The 13,087-nt window shown below is 55.2% G+C and overlaps 1 protein-coding gene across 3 annotated transcripts in view; it reads left to right on the forward strand.

Moving 5' to 3' along the window:
• The first annotated feature begins 767 nt into the window (after positions 1–767).
• The window catches only part of NTRK3 (neurotrophic receptor tyrosine kinase 3), a 201,069-nt gene continuing 188,749 nt past the window's right edge, over positions 768–13,087 (forward strand). For 2 of the 3 annotated variants that reach the window (XM_030281417.4, XM_030281419.4), the window contains exon 1: positions 768–1,324. In XM_030281417.4, coding sequence (XP_030137277.1) covers positions 1,077–1,324 — 248 coding nt within the window. In that variant the 5' untranslated portion in view covers positions 768–1,076. The remainder of the gene's footprint in view (positions 1,325–13,087) is intronic. The other variant, XM_030281418.4, reaches the window with a different exon arrangement.

Below are 13,087 nucleotides of genomic sequence, written 5' to 3' on the forward strand. Positions count from 1 at the left end.
TTTAGGGGCTGGGGGGGTGGTGTATCTTTTCTAGAAAGTCCTTCCTGGATGCTCTTCAGTCGCTTTTTTCACACCCAGCCGTCTGATCTGCCTCTCGCTAGGATCCTCCGAAGAAGAAGAAGAAAAAAAGACATTTAAATTGCTGTAATCCACACTGGCTTTTATTCTCTTCCAGTTCAGTTTAATCTCTTTTTCCTCTCCACCCTTATGTCCGGGTTGGGGGAGGAGGGGGGGGAAACCCACCCAGCAACCAAGCGAAAGGCAGCATCGTCCTCCAAAAGAGCTTGAGAAAGCAGGAGCCGAGCCAAAGCCCCTCTGCTCTCCCCCACCACAAATTTAACCCCCGCTTCAACTTTTCCTCGGCTCCCGGGGCTGAGCTGGGCTCCAGCAGTGGGGTTTTTCCCCTTTCTCCCCCCTCTCCTCCTCCACTGATTTTAGCGGAGAAGGGAGGGGGGTGGGGAATCCTTTTTATTGCGGAGCCCAGTTCTCTTTGCAAGCCTTCCTCCTCCTCCTCCTCCTCCTCCCCTGCTTTTTGTGCCCGCCGCAGCAGGGCTGGCCAGGCCGGGGGAGGGAAGAGATGGGAAGGGGAGATCGCCCCCTCCTCTCCCTCTGTCTGTTTTTTTTGCAGGTGTGTCAATTTTAATTCTGCCCAGTAGGTGGGACTTGGTGACTTTCGCACCGTTTTTTGTTATTTATTTATTTCCCCGGCTGCTTCTCTCTCTCCCTCCCTTCCTCCCCTCCCATCCCTCCCTCCCCAGCCTCCCGTTGCGATCCTCCGGAGCGGCTGCGGGAGCGGCGGGCGGCCGGGCCGGCATGCATCCATCCCCGCCCGCGGCCGCGGCCGCTGCCCTAGCGGGAATTACAGCCTCTCCCAGCCAGCTGCCAGCATGATTTCATCTGCTGGAGGATTTTTGCAGCTGATCGCTTGAGGTTTTGTTGTTGTTGTGTTTTTTTTTTTTCTTTTTTTTTTTTTTTTTTCCTCCCTCTGTCTTTGTTTCCTTCCCCCTTTCCCCCCCTTCCCCTCCCTCCATCCCCCCTTTCCTCCTCCTCCTCTTTTTTAGAAGCAGCAATCGGAGATGGATGTCTCTCTTTGCCCTACCAAGTGCACTTTCTGGAGGGTTTTTTTGCTCTGGAGCATTTGGGGAGACTATCTGCTTTCGGTGCTGGCTTGCCCTGCTAATTGTCTTTGCAGCAAGACAGACATCAATTGCAAGAAGCCGGATGATGGGAACCTCTTCCCTCTCTTGGAAGGGCAGGATTCAGGCAGCAGCAATGGCAACGCGAGCATCAATATCACGGACATCTCAAGGAACATCACTTCCATGTAAGTGGGGGTCCCCCAGGGCTCCCCTCCCGCGGCAGGGTGCGGGCTGGGCTGCCCGTGCGGGGCTCAGGTGCCCCCGGCATCGCTGCGCTCTCTGGGCTCAGCCCGACTCCCCGGGCAGAGGATGCAGATCTGGCTTTTCCCTTACACCATCCCCCCTGAAAAAACCCATAAAAAGCCCAGCAACAGTTTGGCCAAGGCTTAAGAGGAATAAAGTAAATGAGATCTAATTCCTTAGCAGGAGAGAGAGCAGCAGGCGAAGATGCTAAAGCTGCTGCTTCCTTTAACTGTTGGCTTGTGCAAGGGGAGCGCGGACGCCACAGCCACACACCACTACATATTTATCCAAATTGGGCAAGAAAAACAAGTTCTGAACTGTTTTCTCTTTCTTGAGACTTAGTATCCAGTTAAAATGTCATTATTTTTTACATTCCCACATCGGAAAATGCTCCCTTTCCCTGCCCTGGCCGAGTGTATCTGGGGATATGCGGTTTTGCATTTTTAAGAGGAGAAAAAAAAAAAAATAGGACAGTGCGATGTCCCTTAAGTAGCTTATTTAATTCACATCGTTATAATTTTGTAACTTGCCGTGGTGCCACGATAGGATTTGTGCGTTTCAGGTTCGGGGTGGTGGTGGTGGGAGAAGCATCGGAGTAGCGAGATATTTTTAGTTGAGCACAGTGCGTTTGTTTGCATGCTTGTTTATCTGGAAAATCAACTAGAAGTTGCATTATCCTTGTTTGGAGAGGCAGTTAGCAAAGCCCATGTTAATCTCATCAGTGTGGAGTCAAGAAAAGAATATATTTCCTTCTTCTGAATCCATCATGCTCTGTGTGTGTGAGGGGAAAAAAAAAAATTCCTCATTGCTTCCAATCTCTGCTCTTTATTTTCCAGTACATTTTTGGGTGAGATGAACTCTGAGCCATTTCATTATTCTAATGCTAATTGAAATGTGAGCATTTAGGGAAATGTAGCCCCCAGAGCAAGTTGCCAGTGGGAGTTGAGCAGAGAAGAGGTGGAATCCTTTATTCTGGCAGTTAAATGCAGCAAGGTTTGAAATGAGTAATGGAGGGTTATTTATTTAATTTTTTTCACCTCGATGGCATGGTTGCATGGAGGCAGAGGGCTTTGGGTCTCTTCCTGAGGCTGTTTTATTTGCTCACAGTGCAATTGCAGCAGAGCCATGGAGTAATTGCAGTGCCTCTCTTGCAGCTCTGCTCATCACCTTTGCTGGGTAAAGATGACGGGAGCTGCTTCCCCCGCTTGCTTACGGGTTCATGTGATGCCCAAGCAGGTTTTCAGCAGGTCACTGACCCTGAATCCACAGCCCTGCCTTCCCCTTCCCAGCAAACCTCCACACAAACAGCAGGAATGGGGAAAGTAGATGGGGGGAGCCAATGGAACACTCCCCTTCCAACTGCCCCATATTTATCCTGCGGTGCTGGAGTGTTTTCCCTGTGATGCTGGAGGGATGAGGGTGATGCTGGGGAAGTCGGAGAAACTCGTGTTTTTTTCCCTGTGCTCGCTGTTTGTTGTGGTTTAGTTTTAACCCTTTGAGGGGCGGGGAGCAGCAGGGAAGGGTTTGGGAGCCACCAGCGTGAGCGACTGTGCGTTGTCAGATGCACAGACATCTGAACTGCTGTGAGAGGTAGTATTACACGAGTGCTTTGTGCCCAGAAAATGTCTTTACTTCTTTGAAAATGAAAAATGCTGATAAGCAGTCCATAAAAAGGAGTGGGGGAATAGAAAAAAACCGAATGGACAACTCCAGAAACAGATATTGGGTTTTTTTTTTTTTTTGGAAAGGAGCTGCTTTTAAGTTGGGGAAGGAGAAGAAGGTGCCAGTTTTTGCTGGAATTCGTATGCCTCTCTGCTTCACACTGAGCAAAGCACATTCCTCCACCCCCTGCATCGCTGCTGGACCTGTGCCTCCCTTTTTGGGCTTGGGAGGGCTGAGGCACAGGGCTGGGGTGAGCCCCAAAATGCTCTCAGGGGTGAGGCTGTGCACGAATGAAAACTTTCCACAAGGCTCGTGCTTACAGGGAAGGCAGTGGTGGTTTATAGGGGATATTTCTGGGAGCAGAGGGTTGATTTATGTGAGAGGGAGGCTTCCCAGCAAAGGGATCACTGCTGGGAGCCAGACTTGAACCATGTTCATGCTCTTGTGCAGAAGGCATCAGGTCCTGCACCCTTTCAGGCTGATGTCAGGCCTCTCCTTGCCAGCCCTGACATCATGGGTGTTGGGGTGAGGGTGCCTAGGAGCCCAGCCTGGTCATGGCTGAATCACTCCTGGCATGTGAGTCTGATTCAGCTGGGCAAGAACAGTGTTTTCCCCCTGCCTGCCATGCTCACGGGGGACTTGGCCTCGTTAGGCAGCTTGTGGGCAGCCAGTGGGCAAAAGCATCTTCTCCCACTGGGCTGGGGGTGAGCAGGGGGGCTCAGTCCTGTGCCAGTGGCTGAGGGATGCAGTGCCCCAGCTGGAACCTCCCCACAGGCCCCAGGGAAGGTGGTGGTCGCTGCTCCATCTTGTAGCTGGTGAAAAAGCAAATGGAGAGAGGGGTGGTGAAACAACCCTGCGACCAGGCAGAGCCATATTCACATCCAGAAGAGAGTTCAGCTTGCAAATCAGGGCTTGAGTGTTGCTGATGAGAGATTGCCAGAGCCCATTCAGAGAGCTGGCTTAAAAAACCAATATGAGCCATCTTGGAGGGCTTGTCCATGTCACCCTCTTGAGGGAGGGCAAGACCCCTCCATGCCAGCCCACCCCAACCCAGCACTGGGTTGAGCTATCAGGAGCTTTGGGTCACATCACTTCTCAATGGCTGGTGAGGACAACAGAAGAGGAACAGGGGACAACCAGACTGTAGTGCTGCCCAAGGAGGATGGTGGGGCAGGCCAGCCCTGTGGGTGCCCTCAGCGTGGTACCCCACCATCGAGCCACCTGCTGCACCCTTCAAAGGAATGGCCTTTGCTTCAAGTGGTCGTGCTTCTGGCTTCCCACACATCCTCCTTTTGGTAAAAGTCAGGGCTGGGTGGCTCCTGCCCTGGCTGGGCTGAAGGGGACAGTAACACACCACCTTGCGAGGCCAGGTGGTGCCAGGTCAGTAGTGAGGCAGAGAAAGGCAGGAGGCTCCTGCCCTGAGATGAATGAGGAGGAGGTTGGGTTGGCTGATGCCCCTCTGCCCTTTCCCAGCATGCCCAGAAATGTACCTGATTTTGAGTTGCATCCCTGAAAACACGACCCTGCACACAGATCCCTGTGAGAGCTGCCAGCAGCCCTGTCCAGCCAGAGAGCCAGCTTGGACCCCAGTTTGGAGTCATGCTCTGCACTTCCCCCTCCCAATTTCAGGAGAGGCCACCATGGGGTCGGGGCATGTCTATGCCATCGCTGTTCCTGTGAGCTGGGTGGCCTTTGCTGTGTCCCCAGCCAGGTGTGACTTACAGAGATGCTCAGCCCTGTGACACGGGGCTTTACTCATTGCACGACCAGATGCACAGGCAGAACTTTGATCCCGGAGCTCCTGTGGCACAGAACCCCTTCCCCTGAGCAGCTGGTGTGTTTGTCACGGTGGGGGGCTGGCTGGCACGCGGGGCTGGCTGGTGTTGGGGTGCCAGGGGCAGCGGGCCGGGGACTCACCCCGCTGGCAGCGTGGGCAGCGCCCGCGTGCCGGCAGCGCGCGTGGGGAAGGACAGACGGAGGAGTTTTGCCATCTGGGCCTCCCTACTTCTCAGCTGTTGCTATGGCACTGTGGAGATGCTGCTAGGCAGGCGGTGGTGGCCGGCGTGTGTCACCCCTGGGCTCCCTCGAGGTAGGGAGATGTCCCTGGTACAGAAAGCCTCTCTCCTTACCCAGCCTCGCCGGGGGAGAGTGGGGGCTCTCATGGTGAAATACACTCGATGGGTGGGCAGTCAGGGTGTATCTGTGCAGCTCGGAGCTGCTTTCAGCAAGGTGAGATGAATTCCAAGCAACCCAAGAGGAGGTTGAGTTGCTCCTCTGTGGAGCACAGTGGGAGCAGGATTTTTGGGTCTTGCTGGCAGGGCCAAGAGGAAGCATCTTGCTCTCCTCCATAGACAAGAGGAGCATTTTCATTCTTCCCCATCAGGCTGTCCCACAAGTCCGTGGCAGCATCTGCTCCATGCCGTGGGCCTGGCCGGGGGTGGGAGAGCCACGTCAGCGCTGGGAGCTGTGGGGGGAGCGCAGCGCAGCCCCCACTCGCTGCGCGGGAGCTGCAGCATGTGGAGAGGGGGAGAGCGAGGGGGTGCTCGGAGCAGCAGCACCCCTTCCCTGCTGGTGCAGGGAGAGCTGAGGCACAGGGAATGCTCCTGTGTGCCTGTGTCTGGGAAGGAAGCAAGAAAGAAAGGGCAGGCCTCCTTCTGGGAGGGCTGGAGGGACCAGAACTTGTGTTGGTGACCCAAGCAGCCATGAGAAAGTCTCCTGAGATGCTCAAATTATTGATTGCTCTGCTTCAGACAACAGGCACAAACTTTTCTCCTCCCTGTGAATCAGCTACGTTGTGCCCAGTGTGCCTTGTGTACTATTACTCTCCAGAGACGAAGGGCTCTGCATTCCCAAAGCCTCCCATCTCCTGGTCCCAGAGGCTTTGGCTGCTCCAGAAATGATCAAACAGGTCCCTAATTCAATCCATCTTGGATTTGCAGGGCTCTTGTTCATGCAGAGAGTCTACCCTCAAGGATGTCAAGATGGGGGAGGCGGGCACAGCACCAAGCTTTGAGGACAGAAAAGGGTGCAGAGATATTTGGGACAAAGAGTTGGGCTGAGATTCATGGTCTTGATGCTCTAGAGGAGAGTTAAGCCAGGAGCACTGGTCTGTATCCTCCCCCTTTCCTGTGGGCTGGCTCTTGGCTCCTTGCCCTGCTCTGACTGTCGATCTCTCTGTTGACCAATCCTGGGGAGAGGCACTTTCTGGGCACAGGCGATGTCAGGTATTTCTTCAGGAAGGAGATAGTTTTGGTGCCTGCCAGCGCTTCCCAGACTTGTTCCGAGCCAAACATGGGGCCTGAGCTACTGGCCTGACAGGAGGACCTGGTGGCCCAGATGGTTTCAGGGTGCATGTGACATATCCCAAATCTTCATGTCCTGCAGGTTTTGGGGAGGTCTAAATTGGTTCTGACTGATGGCTTGTCTCCTTACACTTGGAGAGGTGAGACAGAGGTGTTTCAGGTCTAGGACAGATGTTTAATGGGAGGAAGAAGAGGCTGAGGAAGGAGCTGCCTTGTTGTATTTGCAGGTTCTGAGGGGTGTTGCCTCTGTCTAAGGGCTTTTGTAGAGCTCAGTCAGGGAAAGCTCTCTGGGTCTGCTTTATGTTATTAGCTCACCCCTGTGAAGCAAAACATCTTCATGTGCTTTGGCATGAGGTTGCTCAAGATCTCCCACAGCCCTGTGGCCACCCATGCACCCAGCAATGCTGAGCCCCCTCAGTGAACCCCCCCAAACATCCCTGAGATGTCCCATGGGATCACCTTTGGGGAGCCCTGCAGGTAGATTGAGCCTGGTGATTCTTCCCAGTGCCACCCTGGCACACCAGCTTGTCCTGCTGGGTGAAGAGCCCTGCTTGGTGTTCTCCAGGGGTTTATGGCTGGATTTGGTGCATCCATTTAGGGGGCTGCTGACAAATGGGAAGTAAAACAAGCCCTAAGCCTGCTATGTTTCTAAAGGGAGTGTTACTAGTGCTTGTAACTCCGAGTGTTACTAGCAGGGACTGTGGAATAGCAGTAGTTTAGTGTTTCCTGCAGATGGGGTTTCGACAGGTGCTGTAGGTGCTTTCTAAGCTGGTGTTTGACAGCAGCCTGTGGGCTCTGCTCTCCCCCAAACCCTCCTGCTCTCCCCTCTGCACCGAGGGGTGCACAGCAAAGCTGTCATCGAGGAGGTGCTGTGGGCGAGCTCCTTGCTCAGAGGCTGCACTTTGTGCCGTGCTTGGGCATCGCAGCGCTTTGTGCCCACCCAAGGGGATGAGGACCAGCAGCTCGCTCACCTCTCGTGGCTCTCCAGCTCCCTGAGAACCACGCGTGCTCTCCATCCCCCAGAGGGGACACGCTGCGGACCGGGGCTGTTGGTGCAGGAGCTCTGGCAATCGAGCAGCCCCGGGGATGTTCCACAGCGCCCGGCCGAGCCTCCGCCCTGTGCGCATCCCGGCTCGGCCCGGCGCATCCCGGCTCAGCCCCGGCTGCTCGGCCCGGAGCATCCCGGCTCAGCCCCGGCTGCTCGGCCCGGAGCATCCCGGCTCAGCCCCGGCTGCTCGGCCCGCCGCATCCCGGCGCATCCCGGCTCCTCCGCTCCGCTGTTCCCGTCTAAAGGCGGCTGTGCCACTAGAGGGCAAGCGGCAGCGGCAGACAGCCGGGCTCCGGGATGCGGGATGTGGGATGCTCGGGCAGAGCCGGGCTCCGGGATGCGGGATGTGGGATGCTCGGGCACAGCCGGGCTCCGGGATGTGGGATGCTCGGGCACAGCCGGGATGCGGGATGTGGGATGCTCGGGCACAGCCGGGCTCCGGGATGAGGGATGTGGGATGCTCGGGCACAGCCTTTGCTCCGGGATGCGGGATGCGCCGGGATGCGGGCACCTCCGGGCTCCGGGATATGGGATGCGCGGGCACCTCCGGGCTCCGGGATGTGGGATGCTCGGGCACAGCCGGGCTCCGGGATGCGCGGTCACAGCCGGCTCTGGGGACCCGGGGACCGGCTCACCGCCTGCTCGCTGTCACGCTGCAAAGCCTTTGCTCTGGGTGCCCGTGCTGCTGGACCCCTCTTGGCTCACCTAACTCGGCATCCCCATTCCTGCGTGGGCACCCGCTGGTGTCGGATGCTCCCCTAGGAGCCGAGTGGGTTGCTGGGTCGTGGCTTTCTTCTCTGTGCCGCTGCTGGAGGATGTGGTCAGTGCATCCCCACCTACCCACGGCTCTTCCACCAGTGCTGCAAGCTACAGCTCCGGCCTGTGTGTGAATTGAGGTGATTTGCAGCTTTTTGGATGGTAATGGCCCAATCAGAGCAGGTGCAGTGAGAAGGTGTTGCTGGGCAAGCAGAGCCTGATCGGGGTCGGGACCTGCCCTGTGACCAGCTTCTGGCTGTGATCCTACAAGGAAACCCCTAATAAGTCTGTCCATTGTACTGGTGGGGAAGCTGAGGCACGGAGCAGTCGTGGAACTGGCCTGCAAGGAGCAGAGTGAGGATGGAGATCCTTTAGCCCAGCACTGGCCAAGCATGGAGGGAAGGATAAACAAGGCTGTTCTGTTGGTCCTGTTGCGTTTAGCAGACATGAGAGAGGTGTGTGGAGAAATCCTGGAAGCAGAGACAAGAGGGCACAGGCTGAGAGCTGTCTCTGGGGGCCTCCAGAGTAGGTAAAATGTTCTTTGCTACTTTGATTAAAACTCTGCTGCACAGGCTGGATGGAGGTCAGAGAGCTAAAGAGACCACATGTCCTTCTCCAAGGGAGGAAGGCTGAGAAGAGACTGGTCTGAGTGAGGGCCTTGACCCTGTAACATCCTCCTTGTGCAGCTCATGGGGTTATCTCATTTTCCCTGGCAGCTGGGCCAAAGCGGGGCTGGTTATTTCTCTGCTGGCTATTGCCAAGGGCTGCCAGCATGATGCAAAGGTTGTGACACCCTGTGGTCCTGCAATGCAGCAGCAAATGGACCCCCAGCATCATGGCAGAGGCAACATTTGGGTGGATGTGCGTTGGGGAGTGGGTGATGGATCCTGGGTTAGAGCCATGATGCTGCTCAGGGCCTGGGCTTTGCTTCAGTTGAAGAAAGGGGGACTAAAATCTCTCTGGAGTCCCCTTGGAACACTGCACTGGAATCAGTGCCCAGCTCACAGGGCAGCTCCACCAACCCTGCTGTGCTGTGTCTTTGGGTGTCCCCACCCTCCACGTACTACCAAGTTTCCAGACCCCAAGGAACTGGGGTGCCTTCCCTGTTCCCCTCTGTGTGAGAGCTGGCTTGCCTGGAAGGGTGGCAGCAGGAAAACATGTGCTGTGTTTTTAGCTTGTTTTCATGTGCTGTAGCAGTGCCAGAGCCATGTGTGCAGCCAGCTTTCCTCCAGCTGCCACCCAGTGTTTTGGTGTGGTGGACAGTGGAGCCTGGTAGTGATCGTGCCCTTCCCGTACCTGCATGTGGCATCACCCCCAGCTTTGGTCTGCCTAAATAAAAACTGCCTTTTAAATAAAAACAAAATTCCTAGCAGTGGAGCAGAGGTCAGGAAGGATTCCTAAAGGAGTTTGATAGCACATGTGCAGCTTGGGTGCTTATTCCTGACTGCAGCGCTTGTTGAAGTGACAGCTAAATGGTCCTGGGATCCCAGGGAGGGATGCAGGGGGAGGCTGAGCCCAAGTGCTGCCCCCCCATGCAGCCTCTTGCCTGCAGCTCTCCTACAGCTCCGTGCTGGGCTCAGTTTGCTGGGAAGGGTCAGGGCACTGGGGCCTTAGCTGGCAGCTCTGCACTGTCCCTGGGGGACTGAGAAGTGGGTAGGATGTGAGCAGGGTGAAGTCCCCATCCTTCTAGATTGTGCAAGGCTGTCTCTTAACTAGTTCTCACTGGGAGGTTCCCACTAGGAAATGTTAATGTGGAAATGCTCAAACAGATGCTGGGAATCTGAGTGCTGCTGCTGAGGACCCTGCGTGCTCAGGGTTTTGCCAGGATAAATTAGGAATATGAATGCTCAGCTGAGCTGCAGAAATGCCAGGCTCTAACTCCTGACCCTGCCAGGACATGGAGCCACATGGGGGAGATCTCGGGTGCCTGCAGCTGCTGAGTTTCCTTCTGCTCCCGGAGCAGCCCTGGCCTCATTCCCCCATCCCATGTTCTCCATGGAAATGCTGTGTAGTGACCTGGGCTGGGAACAAGGAGTCCTGGCTCTTCAGTCTGTGATCCAGCTGTGCAAATGCTCCCTTGGGCTGCCTGCTCCTAATCCAGGCAGACAAGGGCAGCTTGGGCATCCCTTGTTACTTATTATTATTATTAGTACAGACGGGATTGCCTGTGGGGAGCTCTGTGACTTTTGTGGCTGGAAAAATCTCTCTTGTCCTCAAAACTCTTTCCTCCAGGATGTGGATGGGTGTTCCCAGGGCAGTGAGGTGGATCCTGGCTTTGTCTGTCTCATGCCTTGTCTGTGCTCTCCCAGCCAAAATTTTCCCAGGAAAAGTTAAGTGAAGGCCCCCCAAGTCATTTGGTCATTGCTGCTGTGCAGCCTGTGGAGCAAACAAAGTTCAGTGGGACACAGGGTCAAGGATGCTGTGTGCCCCCAGCTCCCCAGCCTGCTGAAGGCACCCCTTCCTCCTGGGGCTCTCTTTGTGCCTGTTCAGAGAAGCTGAATTCACTGGGGATTATTTCCTCTTTTGAGCCTCACAGGGACTCTGGACACATGGGTGCTTCCAGCCTCACAGGCTGTCCCAGGCTCTGCAGGGGAGAAAGGGCAGAGCAGCACAGAGCTGAATCAGCATCAGAACAGCTCCCTTGGAAGTGTTGTGCCCCTCGTTTCAGCTCGGGGCAGATGCTGAAGGGTGTCCTTGGGAGCACCAAAGCAAAGCCTGAGCCCGAGGGGTGCAGGGAAGTGCAGGGATGATGGCTGGGCAGGGAGGGGCAGTGAGGAGCTCTGCAGGGCTGGCACTGTGGGGGTTAATGGCGAGGTGCAGGATGCAGCCGGAGCGGATCTGGGAGAGGCAGAGCCCGATGAGGCTGAAGAGCTACCAGGTGGAAGAGCCGGGCTGTGGATGTGTAGAGGTGAGGGGGGCTGTGTGCGAGGGAGGCAGCGCTTGCTGCTCCTGGCAAGGCGCACATGTTGGTTTTGGGAGGAGCTGGAGCAGGGATGCTCTCAGGTAAGGAGCTGTGTGGGCTGCCTGTCCTGGCTCTGGGCAGCTGGGAGGGATGTGAGTGTCGGTCCTGGAGCAGCCCTGGCTGCCGGGGGGCTGTGGGGATGGTGTTGGTGTCTGAGACCCTCAGCACTTCATGGGTTCCTCCTCTAGCCCTTGGCAGCACAAGTCCTTGGCTCCTTGCTTGTAGCTGAGATCCCATCCCAGGGTTAGGAGCATTCCCTGCCTGGAAATGCTCCTCTCTCTGCCCTGTTCTGCCCGTGCAGGACTTGAGGGATCTGATGCTCCCAGCCTTTCCTTCCCGAGGGATGCTGGTGGGATGCTCAAGCTTTGCCCCAGGCTCATCCCCAGATGCAGGCAGAGTGCCCAGCACCCAGCATGATCTGGCCCCAAGGGAAGGATCCCTGCCTTCCAAAAGGCATGGGTAGCATAGATTTATTTATTCCGAGACTTAATTAGCATCTTTAAATATTAAATAGTAAACAAACTGCGTCTAGTGGGATCAACGTTTACAAGCAGGGATTTTTTTTTTTTTTTTTTTTTTGCTGCTCTCTGGGACATGCACTTGTTTTTTAAGTGTTTGGGGAGGAGCAGCTGTGTGTGGGCTCTGGTTGATGGGTGAGGGATGGACCCACAGTGCTGCTGGTGAAGGAGGGGGAGAAGACAGGGATGAGCTTGGGGAAAATGGGGCAGAGAATCAGGGGTGTGTGCCTGGAGCTTTGATGTTGGGAATTGCAGAGCCAGGTGCTGGATTTTGGCATTTCCTGCAGGATGTGTCGTTCCCTGCTGCCCAGGCACGTGGAAGGGGACAGGCAGGAGATGGAGGCTCCTGCTTCAGCACAGCTAATTGCAATCAAAAGGTGGTGGTCCCTGCAAGGGGAGGTGGTTTGAGGCTGATCTGCATCCTATTATCTCTGCAAATGGAGGCCTGCCTGGTAGCAGATTACACTGGGGGTTATTTATTGGCAAAGCACTGTACAGTTTTAATTTTTCCTTTTTGCTTATTCAGGCTTTAGCTCCAGAGGAAAATAGCCTGGGGTGGCTTTGAAATGGATTCTCTCTGCCCCATTAACTTATTCAGTGAGTTTAATGGGCCTTTTTTTCTCTGAGCCTTGAAGCCATCATTAAAAGGCAGAGATTTATAAAAGCAAAGATACTCCTGAGCTTTAGTCAAACTTTGGGGGAGCAGGAGGGGGGCAGTGGTGTTGCTGCTGTCTGTGGTTCTGGTGGCTGTGAGCTGGGTGTTGCTGTTGTGCCTCTCTGGGAGTTTTACACGGAGAAGGGGAGCAGCTTGTTTGGGATGCTGCCCAAGTATCTCTCTGAGGATCTGTGGGATCAGCTGGGCTGTGAGTGAGTCCTCACCTGCAAAGATGGGACATTATCTGGGCTCCTACACATTGGGATATTGCCCAGTGTGACCTGTCTGGGCTGCAAAGCTGCATCTCTCCAGACTGGAAGAGAGGAACTTCTCTGGCTTTGTGTAGGCTGCTCACAACTTTATTTTCACCTCTTTTATGTCACGCCAGGCCTGGGCAGTTCTTGATGCTTTAATGGATGTCTGTGGTCAGTGCTTGGAGCTGTTCCCCTCCATCCCTCTCTCTGCTCGTGGCATGATTGTAATTGCACCCCTGTCTGAGCAGCCCAGTGCTGCAAGAGGCTGGGGTTTGCAGTCCTGCAGGGATTGCACTTGTTTAGCATGTGGCCTCATGTATCTGTTACAAAATAGGGGAGTTTCTGGAGAATGAGACAAAATTCTGAGTGAATTCCCCCTTTTTTAGGCTCTTCTAGGATCAGCCTCGCCACTTCTTGTTTTGCAAGCCTCTTTTTGGGGAGTAAATGTAGGAGCATGCAAGGTGTGGGTTGGCACATCACCTGGGGGCACCCTCCAGCTGGCATGGCTGAAGCTTTGGTCCTCAGGCCATGACGTGCTGCAAATGTCA

This window comes from Taeniopygia guttata, chromosome 10, assembly GCF_048771995.1.
Source record: "Taeniopygia guttata chromosome 10, bTaeGut7.mat, whole genome shotgun sequence".
In the NCBI taxonomy this organism is placed as follows: Eukaryota; Metazoa; Chordata; class Aves; order Passeriformes; family Estrildidae; genus Taeniopygia; species Taeniopygia guttata.